This window comes from Hypomesus nipponensis, chromosome 3 (assembly GCF_054491055.1).
Source record: "Hypomesus nipponensis isolate SF chromosome 3, ASM5449105v1, whole genome shotgun sequence".
NCBI lineage: Eukaryota > Metazoa > Chordata > Actinopteri > Osmeriformes > Osmeridae > Hypomesus > Hypomesus nipponensis.
The window spans coordinates 5,887,224-5,909,695 of record NC_140363.1 but is presented as its reverse complement, the minus strand read 5'-3'; the positions used below and the strand labels follow the sequence as shown (position 1 = coordinate 5,909,695).

The 22,472-nt window shown below is 50.5% G+C and overlaps 2 protein-coding genes across 3 annotated transcripts in view; one reads left to right on the top strand and one right to left on the bottom strand.

Annotated features, from left to right (window-relative positions):
- atrn (attractin) overlaps positions 1-3,291 on the top strand; it is a 48,677-nt gene extending 45,386 nt beyond the window's left edge. For both annotated transcript variants that reach the window (XM_084673572.1, XM_084673563.1), the window contains exons 28-29: positions 2,055-2,169; positions 2,312-3,291. In XM_084673572.1, the coding sequence (XP_084529698.1) occupies positions 2,055-2,169; positions 2,312-2,436 (240 nt within the window). In that variant the 3' untranslated portion in view covers positions 2,437-3,291. The remainder of the gene's footprint in view (positions 1-2,054; positions 2,170-2,311) is intronic.
- Positions 3,292-5,431: 2,140 nt separating this feature from the next.
- The window catches only part of gfra4a (GDNF family receptor alpha 4a), a 53,820-nt gene continuing 36,779 nt past the window's right edge, over positions 5,432-22,472 (bottom strand). Inside the window, exons 2-9 of the mRNA XM_084683221.1 lie at positions 16,819-17,097; positions 16,282-16,362; positions 14,174-14,513; positions 12,450-12,559; positions 10,975-11,109; positions 7,817-7,986; positions 6,679-6,861; positions 5,432-6,126 (exon numbers count right to left, since the gene is read on the bottom strand). Coding sequence (XP_084539347.1) covers positions 6,727-6,861; positions 7,817-7,986; positions 10,975-11,109; positions 12,450-12,559; positions 14,174-14,513; positions 16,282-16,362; positions 16,819-17,097 — 1,250 coding nt within the window. The 3' untranslated portion in view covers positions 5,432-6,126; positions 6,679-6,726. The remainder of the gene's footprint in view (positions 6,127-6,678; positions 6,862-7,816; positions 7,987-10,974; positions 11,110-12,449; positions 12,560-14,173; positions 14,514-16,281; positions 16,363-16,818; positions 17,098-22,472) is intronic.

Here is a 22,472-nt window from a genome sequence, read left to right as displayed (position 1 = left end):
GCTAGGAGGAAGAGTGTTGGATGTGTGATGAAGGCTAGGAGGAGGAGTGTTGGATGTGTGATGAGGGCGAGCAGGAAGAGGCTGCGTCGCCCACATGCAGAGCTAATTCCTGGAGCTGAACCCCTCTGAGGCCCGCCTGGCCGGCCCAGATAACTCCCCCGGGGGTGGGGAGGGGGGTGTGTGTGTGTGTGTGTGGGGGGGGGGGGTTAAACAAAAGGCCTGCGCTGAGGAACGTCATTACCACAGTCCCTCTGAAGACTGAGCAGACAGACCTCCCTACCTGGTAGGAAGCTCACAGACGGCATCTAAAGGAAGGCATAATTGAATTTTTGACGGTGTTCTATTTCATCTGTTTTCTTTGCTCTGCGAGGGACGGCGTGTCTCTTTCTGAAGGCTGGTCCCTTCTTCTACTGTCCCTGACTGTTTCCTATGTTTAGCAGCCTGCAAATAAGAGGAGCATGCTGTTGCGACATGCAATAACGCAGTTTCTTATATACCAGTGTAATAATTGGACCACTACGCTGTTCCTATTGGTCCAGGAGACGTTCTCAAAAGTTAATCAATACGTTTATTGACCTCCCAAATGTTCGCTGAGGTAAATCAATGGTTTTAACCAACCAGAGAGTTGCTCTGTTCAGTTGTTGATATGTTGCCTTGGAGATGTGGTGACGTCACCAGTGCAAGTGCAGCTGATTGCTCTGACAACATGGCGTCTGCTCCAGATTCGACGTGTTTGATTGGGATCTTCCCACGTATTGTTGTAGTATATAAGAAACCAAATGTTTACTCCTCGACAGGTCAGCAAATGCTTTGTCGCCTCGATTTGTTAAAACTATTTGTTTTAACGACCTACGGCCTACGGTCGACCTATGGTCTCGGTTAACAAACGTTTTAACAAATCTCGGTTTACAAAGGCGTTTGCAGACCTGTCGAGGAGTAAACATTTGCTGTTTGCATGTGGATGAACACAGGTTTCATGAACACGGGTTTCATGAACACGGGTTTCATGAACACGGGTTTCATGAACACGGGTTTCATGAACACGGGTTTCATGAACACGGGTTTCATGAACACAGGTGTGTGAGAGCCTGGCAGTGTGTGATTGCCTGTGTGACATGTCAGCCTCTCTCCCCAGTGAGACTGTTGTCTAAATCTGTACTGTTCCATTTCTGAGTAGACCCAGAACACACACACACACACACACATACAGGACAACACAAGCAGAACCCCCACGGCTTGTGCATCTCCAGCAGGTAGAAGAGGAGGTGTGTGTGGGGGGGGAGGGGGGCAGAAACAGAACCGGTAATAAATGTGTAAATTGGGTCAGAGTTTGAATATGATTACTGTCTCTCTCCCTGTGTTCTGTCGTGTAGTGGGTATGCATGCGCCAGCACACCGGTGGGTGTGTGGGCGGTGCCACACTAGGAGCACTGTTTGACTCCTTCCTTGGGGGGCGAGGTCAGGCCGTGTAGAGGCCAGGCAGGGGGGGTAGGAGGGGGGGATAGAGAGAGAGAGGGGACTGGACTGAGATGTTTGAATTCCTGTTTGTGTGTGTGTGTGTTGTAATGGTCAGAGGTGCCAGGCAGGCAAAGCCTACCAGACAGCTCAAGTCTCGATCCTGAACCGTACAAAGGATAAGAGAAGCAATTTATACAGCCCGCTGTCAAAGCCAGTCCACTTTCCCACGAGAGTCTGTCAAACGAAACATGAAGCCCATTGGCCAGTTCATTCATTTGAGTCATTGATTCATCACAACAATTCATCTGAGACTGAGTTTTCTCGAAGCGACAAGAGCCAGGCTGTGCCCGGTCTGTGCCTGGTCTTCTTCCTGGGGTGTCTCATCCCTCTCCAGCACCTTCAGCGCTGCACATGCACAGGGGCTGTGCTTAAAGCAGCAGGCTGAGGCAGGGTGGAGATGGGACATTTAATACATTATTGCTGTGGGCCGCCATAGTGTTTGTATGTATTCCTGTGTGTGTGTAGTTATTCCTGTGTGTATCCCCTATATTTCTATTTCGGTTGGGCCTGGCTGACTGATTCTTTTCTCCCTCCAGACGGTGCCCAAGCCCATAGCGCTGGAGCCGTGCTTCGGCAACAAGGCAGCAGTTCTCTCCATCTTTGTGCGATTACCCAGAGGCTCCCGGGGCATTCCCCCCCCAGGACAGTCTGGTGAGAGGCCCTCTCCTCCCCCACCCACATGGGGGTGACGTCATATCCTGTGTTGATGACGTGTGTGAAGTCATGTCCTATGTTGATGACGTGTTGTGACGTCATATCCTGTGTTGTTGACGTGTGTGTGTGTGATCTGCAGGCCTGGCGGTGGCCAGCGCGCTGGTGGACGTGTCGCAGCAGATGTGCGTGGGCTTCAAGGACAAAAGCGGAGGACTGAGGAGCCGCAAGCAGCAGCCCAGCGCCCAGCCCTCCACCTGCATCTGAGCCTGCCCCCGGGCCCAGGGAGAGGTGCATGCAGGGTCTGTGGGGTGCGGAGGGGAGGAGGGGGACGGTGGACTGATTCCTCTCCAGCTGCCTCCACCCAGAAGAACTTGGAGGGTGTGGGGGGGCATGTTTTTGGGGAGGACTTCCAGCCGTGTTGGGGGGGCTCCTCACGCCTGTGGAGGGACGGAGAGACACAGCCCTCCCGTCTCGCTCTGCGTCACGTCTCACTCTGGATGTCTAGAGACTCCACCTTACCCGGTAACACAAGTCATGTACAGAAACACAGACTCTTGTTGGTCCCACTGACTTTTGGAGGGCCTGGACCACACCCCCCTACCCCTGCTCTCTGACTCGCTCTGCAACCATGGAACCCCACAAACACACACACACACCTAACCCTACCCCTGCTCTCTGACTCGCTCAGCAACCATGGAACCCAGACAACCCCACACACTCGAATGAGGAGCTGGTCTCAGTAGATGAATCCTGCCCCAAATACAAGCCTCAAATTCTGTCTCTCTGTATAGCTTCATTGTAGATACTGAGAACGTAGTTTGTTAATATGTATAATTTAGCAGCAAAGCTGGGTTTTTTTTTGTTGTTGTAAATAATGAGAAAGTATTGTGAATGACATTTGTTGAATGGTTTTGAAAATTACGTATGGCAAACTCCCGAGGCTTTTAAAATGTGAGCACAGTACATAGCATATTTTGTAAGACGGTAAACGAACAAACATAAACACTAGCTGATGGAACTACATGTAAACCTTGAGGATACTAGCTACCTGACCTTGTAATTACTTATGTACATAAAGAATGACAGAACATTTTGTCTATAATTAAATGTTATAATTCACTCCCGGGTTGTATTTCTTTACAGTGTCGTTTCACTTTAATGGCCGAGTTTAGGGAGCCCTACAGGAGGTCTGCTCTGGAGCCCTCCACCCCTCCTCTCCCTCTCCTCTCCCCAGTAGGAGGTGTGCTCCCTGGACTCTCTGCTGCCTCTGGTCTCATGGCCAAGTCCAGACAGGGATGCTCAGACAGGGAATATTCATCTACTGAAGTTGAGTCCTCAAATTACTTTCTCCATGGAAACAAATCAGAAGCCATCAACAAACTCGTTAACGTGAACTTGGGTATTTGCTCTCGTCTTGTTTAAAGGCTCGTCTGTCATTTTTCTATGACAAATTCAAAAAGAAACGTCTCATCTAATTACATTCCGGCGGCTCCGATGTGGGTTTGTTGGAGGAAGCTGCCACAGGCAATAAAGGGTGTAAATTCTCCTCAGCAGATTTTAAATATGCTGAACAAAGGTTATGAGGCAAAACTTAATTGTCAGAAATGCTGAATTTGTGCTTTCTCATGAGATGTGTTTACTAACTCTGTCCGCAAGAGACAATCACATTAGTCCTTAATTGTCCCAAATCCACCTGCTCTCGTACTTCCTGTCCTGCTAGTGGTCGGTCGAGGGGTCACACAGTCCATTAAGCTGCTCACAAGGCTGGGCGCTGGACTCGGCTGTGCCCATCTCTGGTCCAGTTCCAGTCTAACCCCACTCTATGGCACTGGGCTGGCATTAAAGTTATATACTGTGATAGTGGTGAACACATGGGTATATACTGTGACCGTGGTGAAGACTTGGTTATATACTGTGACATTGGGGAAGACATGGCTATATTCTCTGATAGTGGTGAACTCATGGTTATACACCAAGACTTAAGCAGCCGATCCTCTAAGTCTTGTAAGTTGGGGCCTCCGTGGATCACACTTGTTTGTCCAGCACATCCCACAGATGCTCGATTGGACTGAAATCTGGGGACCTTGGAGGCCGAGTCAACACCTTGCACTGTTGTGCTCCTCAAACCATTCCTGAACCATGTTTGCTTTGTGGCAGGGGGGCATTATCCTGCTGAAAGATGCCACTGCCATCAAGGAATACCGTTTCCATGAAAGCATGTACATGGTCTGCAACAATCCTTGGGTAGGTGGTACATGTCAATAATAACATGATAAAATGATGGCAGGACCCACGGGTTCCCAGAAGAATATTGACCAAAGCATCAGACTGCCTCCGCCATCTTGCCTTCTTCCCCTGTGCGTCCTGGTGCCATATGTTCCCCAGGCAAGCAACGCCCACACACCTGTCCATCCACGTGACTCGTCCAACCGGGCCACTTCCTTCCATGGCTCCGTGGTCCAGTTCTGATGCTCACATGCCCATTGTAGGTGCTTTCGGCAGTGGACAGGGGTCAACATGGGCCCCCTGACTGCTCTTCACTGTGTGCTCTGAAACCTTTTTATTTCAGAACCAGCATGCACATCTTTTTCTTCCACCCAGTTGTCTAGCCATCACAATTTGGCCCTTGTCAAAGTCGTTCAAATCCTTACGCTTGCCCATTTTCCCTGCTTCTAGAACATCATTTTTTTTTTTTTTTTACTTTTGGTCCTACAAAGATACGCCCCACTGGCTGATCAAGGTATACTCTGATTGTATATCACCATGTGTTCACCACTCTGACAGTGGTGAACCCATGGTGATATACTCTGACAGTGGTGAACCCATGGTGATATACTCTGACAGTGGTGAACCCATGGTGATATACTCTGACAGTGGTGAACCCATGGTGATATACTCTGACAGTGGTGAACCCATGGTGATATACTCTGACAGTGGTGAACCCATGGTGATATACTCTGACAGTGGTGAACCCATGGTGATATACTCTGACAGTGGTGAACCCATGGTGATATACTCTGACAGTGGTGAACCCATGGTGATATACTCTGATAGTGGCGAAGATATGGTCAACTGTAAGCTATAACGTGTAATAGTATATCGCTTCCCTGCCACAGACAGCAGAACATGAGGCTGAGACTTCTGTGTCAGGAGGCAGTTTCTTCATCCATCAGCTGAAATGTGGCGTGTTCATTGGCCGGGCTTGTGTCACACATGCCATCCTCAGTTCTACACCCACACAGATACCAAGGAAGAGGACTGACAGATTCACTTCCCTTTTTAATCACAGAACAAACCGGAACATGACAGAACTGGGCTGGTGTCACACAGTGATGGGAGACCAGGTTCACAGGGCCCTCCGGTCTATCTGTAGAATAATGTTTTCATTTAGCAAATCTTTTACTTGCATGAGGGGATTTTAAACTGCAACCTCTAAATCTGCAGTCAAACCCTCTAACCACTGAGCTATACCCCCAGTCTATCAGCCTCTGGTTCCAACAGCAGCCCTGTGATGGCGGTGAGTCAATGTGGGTTCTCACTGTGTAAAACCGGTCTCCTATCACCAGGGTGAACCAGCACATTGTCTCATTAAAAATGTGTGCTTTTTAATACTCAGATACTCCCATGTCAGAAATATGCTCCAATGGGGGGACGGCTTTCTTGTCACATGATACAAGTTCATCCAGTCTTCATGGAGACACTTCCTCCCTTGCGCTGACCATGATGGGAGAGCATGATTGATGACATCATAATCCATATATATATATATATATATTTGGTGTGGTAAAGACCACATACATAAAAAATATATACTGTATAATCACCCCCTGGCCTGTCATTAGAATCACATTACCTACAGTAGCGGCGCCCCAGGACGCCCTGCGGGGCGACTCATCCGTCCTCGAAGCGTGGAAATCAGCACTCAAGTGGGTTTGTCCTCAGAAATATCTACAACTGAAATACGACAGCGGGTTGAAAATAAAAAAATGGTTCTGTTTTGGCTTGATGATGTGTGCCTCAGACTTTGGGTGCTGGTAAGAAAACGACTTATAATTTCATTGCGACACCCAGAAAAGTAACATTCAAATAAAACACGAGTGAGGAGAAATGTTGCCTGTGTGCGAAGGGAGCCGTCTTTGTTGCCGTCTTCACACACAGATCCTCTCAGCCGTGTCTTCACATGGAATATCTGTACATCAAGGAATGTTCTAGAACAGAGTCCTCATTAGAAAACAGTAGAACTGCGTCTCTATTGGATAGCAGTGACCCCTCCCCTTCTGTCTGTACACCTCCGACACCTCGCTTAGGGGATGGGGAGGTGTGTGTGTGTGTGTGTGCGCGCGTGTGTGTGTGTGTGTGTGTAGATGGGGCATGGTGTTCCAGGTATTTTCCAGGCGGGCAGGTGTGTACGGTACGTCCACTGTGAGTCACAAAGAGAAAAGTGATTTAGTGAAAGGAGGGAGGGAGGGGGGGGCAGGCACGTAACCCTGCCCTCTCTGTACACACCTCCCCCCTCCCCGTCAGTCCCCCGGAGGCGGGGCTGGGGGGCCGAGTCTACAGGCCCCAGAGCAGCAGCGCGGCGAGGAAGCAGGCCAGGGGGCAGGGCTGGAGGGGCTGGGCGTGGTCCGACAGCCCAAGAGAGGGCATGGTGGAGTCCCCTTCACTCCACAGTCTGTCCTTCTCATCCAGCTGAGGAGACACAACAGCAGCTGGATGTCAGGCTGGCCTCTCACCCCACACCTCTCCACCCAGGCCCAGGCATCTCGCCACACAACACCCACATCCATACACCTCTCCACCCAGGACCAGACACGGCTGGTGACTCACTGTCCCATGCCCTTGCCTCTCCTGCTCTCCTTGTGGACAAGCTTTCTCCACTGATCTGTTTATACAAGCAGGCATTCACTATCAACAGTTTCAGCCAGAATATGGGGGGGGGGGGGGGGGGAACAGAGCTTGGTATCAGAGTCAGATAAGCAGTACTTCACAGGTAGAAGAAGCACCTTAGAAATATGTGGAATAAACTCGTCAATCATAAAACTCCATCTCCCAAATTTCCTCCCTGACCTAACTGGTAAATAGAGTTGCCTGGCATCATTCTTTTCATCCCTCCCTCCCTCCCTCCCACCTTATCCTCCCCCCCTCTCTCCCCCCTTTCTAATCTGCTCAAGGACTTTCTCTCCACTCATCAGTCCCTCTTCCCTCCCTCTCCTCTCTTTTTGCGGTGGGAGATGTTATCATTCATGACTGCAACCCCTCATCTAGTCATGTGGTGGGGTTGGTCTCTGGTCTCCAGCCCTCCCTCCCTCCATCGCTCACTTCATTGCTCCCTCACTCCATCTGTCCACCCATCCTTCTGTCTTTCCTCCATCCACCCATCCTTCTTTCCTCCCTCCCTCCTCTCCCCGCTCTATCCCTCCCTCCCTCCCCAGCCTGAGGTGGGTGCGATGAGGGCAGATCCTGGAGGAGGACACAGGAGAAAGGAAGTTAACTGTTGATGATGTACTTATCTCAGCTCCTCTGGCCTCTAATAAAGATCGACGGAGGGAGAGTTAATTAATCTGTCCACCACGCTGTGTATAGAAACGCACACACACACACACACACACACACACACACACACACAGAGAGCTCTTCTCCTCACCTGAGTGGGTATCTGTGCTCTCAGGATGCTCTGCTCGGTTTCCATGGTGACGCCAGGGTTGGTGGTTGCCAAGCGCTGGATGCGGTTGTCGGGGGCCGTGCTGGGCGTCCCTGGTTGGCTGTCTCCTGGCTTCCCTTCGGTCCCGTTCCCGAAAGCCTGGATGGCGTTCCCTGGAACATAGAAGAGCCGTCAGGCGCGGCAGACCAGCGGGTGGGGCCGCTCTGCCCTGGAGGCTGCTCCAGGGTTTATCCACTGTGAGCCTGTGCTTCTCACGGAGGAGCCAAGATCCTCAAGATGACATTCATCAAAACCAAGATGACTTACTACATGGTCATGAGGGGCCATTAATATTCCACGTACGCTCATGAGGCTAATGGGCTGCCTCGCAACAGCTACTTTAGCATGAAAGTCACTCCACGTAGACCCGACTCAGAAGGAGGTGGAAGGAGGGTGATTCCTGATGTGATGGATGTGTGTAGTTAGACCCACTGTACAATCATCTGCTCTCCCTGCGACTGGAAATTTCCAGAGCAACAGTCTCAGACTGAGGGACTATGGACTGTCCTGCAGGTTCACTCCTTCCTCACTTTAGAGAGGGGAAACGTTTGCCTTAGCAAACAGACGACTGCAGAGATCATTGCTGAGAAGAACAAAACTCGACATCCCAGGAGGCAGTGCGTCCTGGGGCTGGCGGTAAACCAGTCAGCATTGAGATGCAGACCCACATGGCCAGACAGGAAGAAGCGCCGGGCACTAGGAAGCTGCTGCTCACACCTCATCAGAGGACAAAGGAGCAGTCTATAGAGGAACACATGGTGAGAGAAGGAAGGGAGAGGGGGAGGTCTAGATTGAGGCAAGCAGGTGTAGAGGGAAGGAGGGGGGAGAGGTTGGAGGGTTAGAAGAGGGGAGAGGAGAAGAAAGGAGAGGAGGGGAGAGGAAAGGAGCGGGGGAGAGGAGCATGGCAACTTGCCTGGATGCAACTGTCACCAAGGAGATGAAGCGCCAATGGATGGTAAGCTTTTGCGACAGATTCTTTGTCAATGTTTGGACATGGCTGTTTAAGCACAGTTAACTCATCCTGCCGCACACACCTCTGTGTGTGGGGAGGGGGCAGGGGGGGGCGGGGAGATCACTGCAGTAGAACGCCCGTCTTTCCTGGGGGAGTGGGACGCTCAGCACAGGGAGCTCCAGCCAGCCCAGGAGAGTAAGAAGACCAGGAGAGACCAAGGAGGCAAGGGAGGAGCAAACAGGAGAGACCGCGGTAGCGCAGTCGCTCCGGATGCAGGTAGATGGCGGCTGCTTAAAAACATCCACCCTGAAGGACGATTGCGGCTCTCTCTGACTCCTCCTCCTATTCCCCCTCCCCCGTCTCCTCCTGTCCCTCCCTCCCCTTCTCCTCCTCCTGTACTCCTGTGCCCATTCCTGTCGTCCCCCTCCTCTCCTCCTCAGTGCTGAACACTCTGTCCAGCTCATTAGCTCTGCAGCAGGAAACCAAGTTGAGCTCAATTACACAGTCATCAGAGGGCCTTGTGAAGTCCTGTCTCAGCACCCGGGCTCCACCACAGCACACGGGCAGAACCAGCACAGCAGAAACGGTGGGGGGCTTCCCGACAGCTCACAGCACCAAACTGCCTCCCAGACACAGTGGACTGTACGATCTGTTTGGGTAAGGCTTCCTATGGGCCAGTCATTTAACAGCAGCAGGCATTAAGGGGAGTAGGTGGAGCTCAGTGGTGGAGTATTTGACTGCAGATCAAGAAGTTGCGGGTTTGAATCCCCACCACCACCACCACCACCACCACCACGGCCGCCACTCTCGTTAAAAGTGTCTGCTAAATGGACTCGCTGTTTTATTCAACCTCGCTTCTCTGCCTGTGAGTCATTGTCTACTCTGAAGCAGGATCTGTCCCAGTAACGGTGACAGTGGGCTCTCCTGCTGGGCCAGGAGCATTACTGAAGCAGGAGGCTGTCACATTCACAGGTGTCGTCTTTATCAGCACTGCTCTCTCTCCACAGACACGGAGAGAGAGAGACCAAGGGAGAGAGAACGACCAGCAGAGAGGAGACTGCATGGCTCTGTATGTGACTGTATGCAAGACAGGGGGAGTTCTGACTTGTATAGAGTTAGAAATGTGCCCAGTCACATGACAAACCCTGTCACATGACCCACCCCATCACATGACCCACCCAGTCCTGTCTGCAGACCAGGTCCAGCTTCACCTCTCTGGACCCAATGAAACTCCTTGTTGAAGCTCCTCTTTGAGACGGCTAGATTAAGCCAATTTGCTAACTTGGCACTAAAGATCTCTGGTTGCTTGAAGTTACTCAACACTGCCAAACTGCCTTGTTTGGAAGAATTCATCATTTTATAGGCAATCGATTGGGCGCTGAAACGTTCCAGGAGCAGCATGTTCATTAAGCAAACTTTCCCAGTAACTGATTTTTCAATGCATGCACTGAATAACAAGCTTGGGTAGTCTAGGCGTTAACTAGCTAGCTGATAGATCAACACGGCTATCTTGCTACCGTTGTGTTAATTACATTAGGAAAATGCATTGTGGGTTGCACATTACAGCATTAGTCATGCTAATGGAACTTGTTTATAGAGCCCACAGGGCTAACTGGCTGTTGAATCGTACCACCTGTCTTGTGGTTATAAATAAGACTTAGCGTTATATATAAACATATGCCCAGTTTGTTATCAAGTAAAGTACAAAAAGAAGACATTATTAAAGCTAAGACTATGTCTACATATAAGCTTCTGTAAGGTTATCAAAAAAATATGCTGCTATCTTGACCGACTATAACATTAAAGTGAGCCATTATTATTTGCTAGCTAGCCCGCAAATAGTTGTCAAACAAAAGCCACCGTGCTACTTGCTTACCGAACCAGCGCTACCATGCTGGATGATTTGGAGTGGGGCTGGACCTGAGCTGGGGGTAGGGCTGGACCTGAGCTAGGGGTGGGGCTGGACCTGAGCTGGGGGTAGGGCTGGACCTGAGCTGGGGGTGGGGCTGGACCTGAGCTGGGGGTGGGGCTGGACCTGAGCTGGGGGTGGGGCTGGACCTGAGCTGGGGGTGGGGCTGGACCTGAGCTAGGGGTGGGGCTGGACATACACCCATTTGGCCCTGGTCCCAGCAGCTTGCGTGTGACTCACTCAGGCAGATGTTGTCGTGGAAGAAGCCCAGGAACTCTGAACACTGCTCCCGGTGGTTGCCACTGGCAGTGCAGGAGCACCAGGGTCCAACGTTAGAAGTCGAGTTGTCCAAGTAGTTAGGGGTAATGGTGCTGCCTGGAAGCAGAGACAGGGAAGAGCAGAGTGGGGGAGAGAGAAAAGACAGTCAGTCCAAAAAATTAAATGACAAATTCACAACCGTAACAGGTAACCGATGCACATTTTCATCTCTATTTACATTTACATTTAGTCATTTAGCAGACGCTCTTATCCAGAGCGACTTACAGTAAGTACAGGGACATTCCCCCCGAGGCAAGTAGGGTGAAGTGCCTTGCCCAAGGACACAACGTCATTTGGCACAGCGGGGAATCGATCCAGCAACCTTCTGATTACTAGCCCGACTCCCTCACCGCTCAGCCATCTGACTCCACGTATTTAACCAATACATTTTAGTCTACAGTAGTTTGTGTGTTTTGGGCGAGTAGCTTTGAAGGGAGGGGATGGGATATTTTGGGCTGAATCCTTTCGAACACAAGCCAAAATTGCTAGGTTCGCAACATTTTCTGATCTAGCCATATATTCAACTGTAGGTGTGTTTTAGCTACACCCAATTCAATTATTAGCAGACAATCTTATTGAAAATAATGTGCAAATAGTGCACATACAGGGAAATGTCTGCGGTCTCTGTGGGGTACAGACCCTTGAAGATGGCCTTTTAAAAGGAAAACTAAATTATAGTACTTTGAGGTACAGTGATTTGGCTGCAACAGTGATGTGTCCAAAACAGGTCATCCCTGTCGTCATCTATGTCGATTTTTCCAGAGTTCCCGAGTATGAACACAGACATTTAACAGTTATGGCTGTCACAGCCAATCACCCAAGGGTCTCCTCAATCTCTAACAATTGCTCTCGCTCTCTCTCTCCCGGTCTCTCTCTTTCCCCCCCTCTCTAGTTCTGTCTCTCACCCTTCCAAGGACTGTTCTGATATAGTGGCAGTATTTATGAATATCCCAGGAGCTTTGGTATTCAACTTCTTTCAGACCCCTACTTCTCTACATGTAACACACTTGTTGAGGTAGACAGTCTCCTTTCAGCAAAAACCAAGCCTGTCATCTTGCCTAACAGCAGTCAATACGTGTAATTGCTCCACTTATAATGTCTGCCTCAGGCTTGGAAACACACCACCATTAATCAACACCTCATCGATCACACCTGTCATTCCAATCTTTCATCACGTCTTTCACTTCTTCTAAATGTGCTCGTCTCATCCCTCTCCTTCTTTTCCTCCCCCTCTTGCTGTTCTTTTTCGTCATTGTTCTGTGTGATCATTGCTCTCTCTCTCTCTCTGTCTCTCTCTCTCGGTCTCTCTCTCTCGGTCTCTCTCTCTCGGTCTCTCTCTCTCGGTCTCTCTCATATCCCTGAGGATGGTTGCGGGTGAGCGGAGCCATGGTTCTCACCTATGAGGCCGGTGTACGCCAGGAGACAGGCGGCATGGTTGTCGTGGTTACAACCGCTAGCGCTGTGCTCCGAGGGCTGGCAGTCGTACTGGAACTGAGCCCAGCGGGACCTGGAGGGCGACAACACACCATCCATCACTACCTCGGGTACACACACACACACACCCAAGACCAGCCACGCTAGGACTCTTCCCTTCTTCTCCCCCCTCCCACCCACTCCCCTCCTCCCTCCCACCTCCTCCCCCACCATCCGTACCTACCCTCCTAGGCTAGCCCAGTCTTTGTTTGGAAGCCTGCCATTGGAGATGAAGTGAGAGAGTGAGAGAGAGAGAGAGAGAGAGAGAGAGAGAGAGAGAGAGTGAGAGAGTGAGAGAGTGAGAGTTAGAGAGAGAGAGAGAGAGAGAGAGAGCTGTTGGGCTTGGCTGTGAGAGATGTAGGAGGTAAGACAAATGTATAGATTTCCCCACTCCCTACATATACATGGAGTATATATTCCGTTGCTCAACGTATACATATATACTGTATGTCCTGCTCAAGCCCTCCCTCCCACCCTCCCAACACACACACACACACCGCCTGTCTCATCTGTCTGCCGCTGTGCAGAGTGACAGTGGGTCACTGACTCTGGGAGGGAAGTCCTCATCACTGCAGTTATACCATCTGACTGGCTGGGAAGGAGGCCCTGAGCTATGGAGGGGGCCTGGTGTTGGGGGGGGGAGGGCTGGACGCCTCCAGACTTGGTGGGGGGGGGGGGGGGGGGGCAGACCTGATCGATAGCTGTGACTGATGAGAACTTCTGCCTTCCCGACATTCGAAGAGGAAGTAGATTAAACGCTGGCGACCATTTCCTGTCAGTGAGGAGAGGGGAGGCAGAGTGGAAGGGGCTTGTGAACTCCATCGCTGCACATCCGTGACGGCGATGGAGCGCTGGTTGAATTGCAATACCTCCATCTGCTCTCAGAGTGTGTGTAACTGGGACCAGGCTCCGGTCATAAATAAATGTCCTCATCATACACACACTGATTTAAAGTGCCCTCCTTCACCTGGTGGCTAAATTTCCAATAGGAGAGTGGCTTGCAGAGAGACCCTGGTCGCCTCTGGACGAGCAGCTGAATGATGCTGACAGATAATGAGGAGGAAATGCTATGTTGTCATCAGGTCCATGATCCCATTACACAGAGCCTGGTCTGGTCCTGTTACACACACAGCCTGGTCTGGTCCTGTTACACACACAGCCTGGTCTGGTCCTGTTACACACACAGTCTGGTCTGGTCCTGTTACACACATAGTCTGATCTGGTCCTGTTACACACACAGCCTGGTCTGGTCCTGTTACACAGACAGCCTGGTCTGGTCCTGTTACACAGATAGCCTGGTCTGGTCCTGTTACACACAGCCTGGTCTGGTCCTGTTACACACAGCCTGGTCTGGTCCTGTTACACACACAGTCTGGTCTGGTCCTGTTACACACACAGTCTGGTCTGGTCCTGTTACACACATAGTCTGATCTGGTCCTGTTACACAGACAGCCTGGTCTGGTCCTGTTACACACAGCCTGGTCTGGTCCTGTTACACACACAGCCTGGTCTGGTCCTGTTACACACAGTCTGGTCTGGTCCAGATCCATGTTCTCACGCTGCCCACAGCTAAACCTGCTCCCCGGTAACAAGAGTTCCCAACAGGTTCAGTAAAAGGTGGACCAACGACTCCAGTAACCATGGTTACCTGCAGATGTAGTCGGCCCTGCAGGTTCTCAGCTGGGCCAGGCAGTTGGGCTTGCTGTCGCGCTCCTCGTAGGAGCAGGCGGGGACGATAGTCTGGCGGCGGCGCTCCGAGCACGCCGTGTCCGAGCACGGGCAGAAGAGCAGCTCGTGGGTGTAGTCGGGCGGCACGCGGTCAAAGAACTTCCTGAGTGCCTTGCTGCACTTGGCCCGGTTGCAGGGGGAGCGCGCCGACGGCTGGATGCACGAGGACACGTACTCCGTGCGCTGCTTCTGACACGCCTCATCCACGTTGCACGCCTTCGCCGCGTCCAGGCAGCGGTTCACCGTCGTGACCTCCGACTCTGGAACGGAACAGGAAACTCTTACAGTTGTGGTGGCGTTAGCTGGGGGGGGGTGGGGGGGTGGGGGGGGGGGATTAACTGGGGTGATGGTGTTAGCTGAGGTGATGGGGATAATTGCAGGCAGGTGATAGTTGCAGTTGAGAGGAAGTACAATTCCAAGAACATTTCCTCTTTTGCGCCTGAGAATGTCCCATGCAAGGCCATTGCTGTTTTCGTTAATGATGGAACTTTCCTACTGTAGTTTATCAACTGAATTAAAGATAGTGTGATGTTCTGAAGCCCAACCATGAATAGAACATGACTGCCGGGTGAATGCTAAATGACGCTAGGCTCATGGATATTTCACTATTGAGGGTTAATGCACAACTTCGATGGAGCACCACTTCTAATTACACCTTTCCTCCTCCCTCCTCTTATTTGCCTCTCCTCACCCCTCCTCCTCCACTTTCCTCCTCCTCCACCTTTGTGCTTTCTCCTCAACCTGCCTCCTCCCTCCTCCTCCTCCCTCCTCCTCCCCCCTCCTCCTCCTCCCTCCTCCTCCTCCCTCCTCCTCACGTGTAATGAGACTCAGCAGTGCCGTCTATGGAAAACAACATGATCTCCCAATCAATATTGCGATGCTGATGCTCAGGCCCTCTGGCAGGCGAAGGGGCTCGTTAGTCAGTCCTGCATGATGGAATCCTGGAGAACTCACGCTGAGCTGCCATTAAGGATGCTCTTTGGGAGTCGCCACTGCCACACTCAGCCAGGGCGGCTGTCCCAAGTGTGCTACTGGGTCCATGTTTGGGAACTGTGTCATGCGCGTGTGTGTTTGTGGGTGACATGTGTCACGTATGTGTAAAAGTAGGAGTAGGAGAGCTACTCGGAGCGGAAGTACCAGGTGGAGGGGATGGATACCGGGTGGAGGAAAGCAGGACTAGCAGGAGGAGGGGAGAGGTACCAGGAGAAGGGTGTTTTTTTGGAAAAGCGTCCAGAAAACAGAGAGAGAAAAGAAGCATCAATCATGGGATGGCTGCATTGACAGGCATGCTGAGAAGCCAGGGAATGACCTTCACCGTCATGAACAACATACAGGTTTGCTAAAGTTCTCGAAAGCAGCCTCACGTCTGTGCATTACTGTGCTCTCCGTATGAAGAGGCAGGATGAAAGGGAGACCTGAATATGTATTATTAAGGCTTTGCTCTAGCGGGGTTGGTGAAGGAAGACTATCATTAAATAGCATGGATGAATACCTCACGTCCTGATGATAATGAGACACTTAAACCCCTCACATTCTCAGTCTCTTCACATTCCTCTGAATGGAACAGCTCCTGACTAAAACAGAAGGCCCCCCTGAACCGCCAACCCCATCATCCCCCAACCCCCCCCCCCTCTACTACCCCCAGAGATGGGATTCTGTTTTAGAAAGCAGTCATTTCCCCTGAAACATGGAGCTGAGCTCACAGCTGCATTAAAGTAAATAGGTGATTCAACTCTGGTCTGAAATAAAGCTGCCATCTCTCTCTGCCTCCATCCATCCATCTCTCCCCCTCTCCCTCCTCCCTCCATCCATGCCTCCCTGCTTCACTTCCTCCCCCTTTCTATCCCTTCCTTGCTCCATCCATCCCTCCCTGCCCGCCTGCCTGCCCTCCCTCCATCGATCCATGCCTACCTCCCTCCCTCCCTCCCTCCCTCCCTCCCTCCGCCCATGCCTCCCTGCTTTTCTGCCTCCGTCCGTCCGTCCATGCATGCATCCCACCCTCCTTTGATCCGTTGAGGCTCTACTCACCTGCAGCAATGGAGGCCAGGCGCACATAGTGGAAGCCCCGCTCCTCCGGTTCATAGGGGAAGTTCTCCACCAGACTCAGCCCTGACAACACCCAACCAGCACAAATCAGTCACTAGGAACATCACCTGTGTGTGTGTGCCACCTTTGTGTGTACGTGTGACCTGGATGTGTGTGTGTCACCTGTGCGTGTGTATGTGTCACCTGTGTGTGTGTGTCACCTCTGTGTGTGTGTCACCTGTGTGTGTGTGTCACCTGTGTGTGTGTGTCATCTGTGTGCGTGTGTCACCTGTGTGCGTGTCACCTGTGTGTGTGTGTGTGTGTGTGTGTGACCTGTGTGTGTGTGTCACCTCTGTGTGTGTGTCACCTGTGTGTGTGTGTCACCTGTGTGCGTGTCACCTGTGTGTGTGTGTGTGTGTGACCTGTGAGCGTGTGCCACCTTTGTGTGTACGTGTGACCTGGATGTGTGTGTGTCACCTGTGTGTGTGTCACCTGTGTGCGTGTGCCACCTGTGTGTGTGTGTGTGTGTGTGTGCCTCACCATGCAGGGCAGACTGGTGCAGGCTCCAGTAGATGCTCAGGCAGTTCTTCTCCCTCTTCATGCCTCGTTTGCACTGGCAGCCGTGCAGCGGGCTGGAGAGCAGGGCTGCCACGGCGCCCTCACACTGGCTGCGGGCCCCCGGGCCCAGCTTCACGCTGCCGTCCCCCGCCACACACTGCCGCAGCGTGCGCAGGCGAGGGCTGCACGAGTCGTCGCTGGAGCAGCTGTCCCCGGCACGCAGGCAGTCACGCGCGGCTGAGCCTGAGGCAGGGGGGAGCCCTGAGGAGAACCAACACACACACACACACACCAATGATTAGTCCCCTGATGGCAGCTGTTTGGAAGTGAGGAGAGTTATCGCCAGATTATCGCCGAGCAGAGATTGAGGCAAACGGAGTCACGCGTGGCCACAGTATCACTTCACACTTTCCCACTGCATGGTACCCACTCGACTCTACTTCTTGGGTTTTCCATTGCGTAAATCTGGTACCTAGAACGTAGTACTGGTACTTTTCTTGGAGCCTCTCCATCAAGGTTCCAAACAAGATGAAGTGGCACCAAAAGAGCGACGTAAAAATAGACTGCTGATTAGCCCACGAGAACCACGACACGGGACACTGCACAAACCCTCCAAACCACTATTACGGCACCGTCTATGGTGTCCATGTATTGTATTCGATGGACTACTCGATTAAATGTCAACCAGCAAAAACGTTGTCGTCAGTTGAAGTGTTTGATTTCAGTTTTTCTTTTCCGATTATCGTCAGCCATACAGTAAATGTTGGACCTTTATTTTGATAACTTGATTAAAATGACTCAGTCTGCTCAAACTGAGGTCAAAACCTGTATGACCCTAATTTACCTTCACACACACACACACACACACACACACTTAATCCCATTCTCTGACAGATCTGCTTTAAAGCAAAAGTAAAGACGACTTCTTCCTTGTGTTGTTACAATGGGCTCTGGGGATCTAATTGGTGAATGAGGGAAGCTGTTTAACTAGACAGAGGCTGTCTAAACTGGCTTGGCCTAACCACTCCCTGTCACCTGTCCCCTCGTTTCCTCCTGTGCATGGCAGCTTGCAGGGGATTGGGTAATGACAAGGCTATGACAGGTGTAAACCAAGGTGATTGTTGACAATGTTCGGCTGCTCTGTGACATTCCTCCATGTGATGATATGAACACAGTTTATCCGTTTCCTGACTGACCGCTCACCTCACACCTTCACGGGAGAGATATTTTTGCTTTCTGGCCAGCTGGTGTCTCTCCCTGGCTAGCTGGTCTCTCCCTGGCTAGCCTCCCTGGCTAGTTTCTCTCTCTGTCCATACCTCCTCTCTCTAGTCTAATTTCCCACTCCTCCATTCCCCTCCATCCCTCTCAGCCTCCCTCCCACTTGTTTCTCCCACAGGTGGGAGAAGCTGGTGTGTTTGAGAGTGTGCTTTAGTGTGTGTGTGTGTGTGTGTGTGCGTGCCTGTGTGTGTGTGTGTGTGTGTCTGTCTGTCTGTGTGTGTGTGCGCGTGTGTGTGTGTGTGTCTGTCTGTCTGTCTGTCTGTGTGTGTGTGTGTGCCTGTGCGCGTGTCTGTGTGTGTGTGTGTGTGTGCCTGTGTGTGTGTCTGTGTGTGTGTGTGTGTGCCTGTGTGTGTGTGTGTCTGTGTGTGTGTGTGTGCCTGTGTGTGTGTGTCTGTCTGTCTGTCTGTGTGTGTGTGTAGGAGCACATGCTCAACCCCGGAGGGTTGTCGTCCTACGCTTCAAGGAAGCAGAATCCCCTGGGTTCAGCGGGGAGAATCGTATTAAAGTGCAGCTAATCCAGACTCGAGATGGGTTTGATATTTGTCTGTGAGCCGAAGCAGCACTCTAGATCATAGGAGATAACCACTAGCCTGGAAGCAAGGCCCTGGCCGATGCCAGTTCAAAGAAAGACAGTCAAAAGCAATTACGGGAAATCATTTGCCTTGTCATTCAAATTCGTTCCATTCCATCTGGCTCTCTCTCTCTCTCTCTCTCTCTCTGTTTATCCAGTATAGGTAAACAATCCAGAGCCCCTCCTTCCCTGCACTTCACACGGGCTGGAAGAGCTACGTTAGAAACCCGTCGTGTGATTTATTTTACGTAACACGCTTCAAGTAGCACCAGACACAGGAAAGGATGCAGCTTAGTGGTGGTGGTGGTAGTGTGATTGTGTCAGTGATCCTGACACTGAAACACAGAGCCTCAGTCATGCTGGCTCAGACAGGGTGATCTAGTAGAAGCTGGATCAGACAGGGTGATCAAGTAGAAGCTGGATCAGACAGGGTGATCTAGTAGAAGCTGGCTCAGACAGGGTGATCTAGTAGAAGCTGGCTCAGACAGGGTGATCTAGTAGAAGCTGGATCAGACAAGGTGATCTAGTAGAAGCTGGATCAGACAGGGTGATCTAGTAGAAGCTGGATCAGACAGGGTGATCTAGTAGAAGCTGGATCAGACAGAGTTATCTAGTAGAAGCTGGCTCAGACAGGGTGATCTAGTCAAAGCTTGATCAGGGTGATCAAGTAAAAGCTGGATCAGGGTGATCTTGTAGGAACTGACTCAGACAGGGTGATCTAGTATGAGTGGGATCAGACCAGAAGATCCAGTAGGAACTGGATCAGACAGGTTGATTCTGAATATTCTGAAGCTGAACCAATACAATTACCCAAGTCCTAGAGAGAATCTGCACCGTAGTGGGAAATATGCAAGTTTAAGTAAGCCTCTGAACACAAACGCACACCAATCAGCCAGGTACGAGAATACAACAACATCTCACTATTAACATCTCCCTTTTTTTCCCCGTCTCCATTTTGCGTCGTTAGGGTTGTAGGCATTGTAGAATTCTAGGCCCAGCAAATTCCAACAAAAAGAAAATAAGATAATGTTTTCCAGACTCAGCTTGTTTACATTATCTCGTGGCGTTGGGACCCGCATATGAGCTCTCCCCTGCCACTTAAACACACAGACCATGACTCTGTATCCTGCAGGATTCATTTCAACGGTAATCGCTCCTCCAAATGCAACATAGTTTTTGTTTTCTTTCATCGATTCAGCAAAACATGATGAAACGTTGAGGAGGACGAGGAGGCCAGAGCGATACCGCTTCTGAATACTAATGAAATCCCCCAAACGCACTGATAACTAATCCTCGACACACAAAGTCAATACATTTTGATGTTGGACTGTGTGGCTCAATAAAATGGACGGCTGCAACGTCAGATTGGGTATTGCATGGGAAAAAGATCTCTAGTAGCACCAACACCTGAGATACCTGTATGGATACCAGTGTGTTTGTCAGAACACAGTTGTAATCTAATCTGGAGACTTTCCTAAATATGTAGTGTCCTCTCATTAACCCTTCTTATTGATGTACTGTCTTGGAAACTGCATTCTGCAGAGAATGAGAATGATTAGGATGTCCTGATTCATCCCTTTATCACTGATAGACCCATGACCCCCATAGGTGAGTGGTAGACTAGCCCTGTGTTAGGTGAGTGGTAGACTAGCCCTGTGTTAGGTGAGTGGTAGACTAGCCCTGTGTTAGGTGAGTGGTAGACTAGCCCTGTGTGAGGTGAGTGGTAGACTAGCCCTGTGTTAGGTGAGTGGACCGGGGTCACATTATAATTAGGAGACCACAGAGTCTCCTGCCAGGCTGCAGTGTTGAGGAGGGAAGCCCGCAGCTCTCCTCTCTGCCATCTGTCTGGCTGCCAGGAGAGATGTCTTCCAAGGTGACAAAGCTCCAGTCAGGGCTCCAGGTGACTAACAAGACCTTCCTGTGACCCTGCTGCTGTCTGAACTTGGCGAGCCAGAGGTGAGCAAGCCGGCACCTGGCTAACTGAGGCTAGGGTTGCCCACCGTCCCGAATTGTTCGGGACATCCCGAGTTGTCCGGGACATCCCAAATTATGGGTGATTTTGATTTGTCCCGCCAGGGTCAGCTCCAGTCCCGTATTCCAATCACAGCCTCACCGGACAATAGGCTAACAGGCTACTGTAACCGTGCAAAAACTCACGCAAACGTTGCTATGGGACACGGTTGTTCTTGTTGGTGACAGTGTGTGTGAACTGGCCACTGGTGAGCGTTATTGTGTGTCAAAAAAAGGAACTTGTAATAATTGTCTCTACTATTACTATGAACAATACATCCAAGCGAGTAGCTATTAGTGGTTTGCCAAAATTACACTGAAATTAGTAGGTTTATGGCTAATGAAAGCTCGGAAGAAAGTGTCCCTCATTTGGGGTTGAGAAAGTTGGCAACACTAACTGAGCTCAATAACTGAGGCCTAGTCAACCAGCACAATGCTAACTGAGGCCTAACACGGTAGCACTAGTAAACTGAGGCATTGCCAGCCAGCATCTACCAACTGAAGTCTAGCTAACTGAGGTCTAGCAAACCTACCCTGAGAAAGACATGGTTTACCTGAAAGAGACACGTTCTAGTCCCACAGACACAATATGGACACAAGGATTGTCAGCACTTCCATTCAAACCCCCCAAATATGACTGCTAATTTCTCTGCTATATCACAGCTGACATACTTTGGCACATCAACACTATGAAAACTCCACGACTTGCAGAACAATTATACACATATGTTCTGTAGTTAAGTTACACATCCCTTAAAATTGTAACATTCTGGCTTGCAAAATTGTTGCCGATTACAGCTAATTCAGTAACTTGGACGTCCTTGACATCAAAGGATTAGCTGGGGGTAATATGGGGTTCCATTACAGCAGCTCGACTGGAAGCTACTTAATGTTTTACTTTTCATTTCATATCAGGTTCTCTATTCTCTATAAATTATATTACAATATAATTCATTGTAAATTACCTTACAGACATACTGTATATAGGCTAGGAATATGCTAGGATAATATTGCTTGTCGTGGTGATTGATTGTGAATGTGGATTGATGAAATGGGATTTTAAATACTCATTATTGAAAGGTTTGAATTTGATGCCAAGCCCACACAAACCAGGCTTATTCCCATACACAGCCACATTCCACCTGTTTCAGCACAAAACACCTTGTTTGTGCATTGGCTGACTTGGGGGTTTACAGGGCTCATTTCATTTCTTTAAAAGGCTTTTCACAAAATACAACTCGCCACATGAGACCCTGTTTCTTGTTTTTATTCTTCACTATGTGTTTGTACTATTTTCCGACAGGGTATGCTTATTATGGGATGTCTGTGTGGTGATTGCTGAGAGGATTTGCTGCTCCGGTACACATCTGAGGGGACCCGGCCCAGAGTCACTGCTCTCAGGACACTTCCTGATGTTGTCATCATCGTTGTCATCTTGGTGGTTTTTCTGTTAGCTTGTTCTGCTTGCCCACAACTCTGGAGACCTGATAGAGCTCGAGCAGCAATAACAAGATCTGTCAAAAACATTTGAGTGCTCTCTCTCCTTCTCTCTTTCTCTCTCTACCTTTTGCTCACTCTCTCAAACAATAATGCACACAAACAATAATGCACACACCAACACCCCTCCAGAGAGGCACTAGTCCTGAACCCATCCAGAGCTCAGGCAGAGCCTTCTGACAGCCCTGGCCAACACAGAGCAACGCAGCACTCTTAGAGTTTGCCTAGGTGACCTCTGCCCTCCCTGTCCTTCTCCCCAATCCCCCCAAGCAACTCTCTC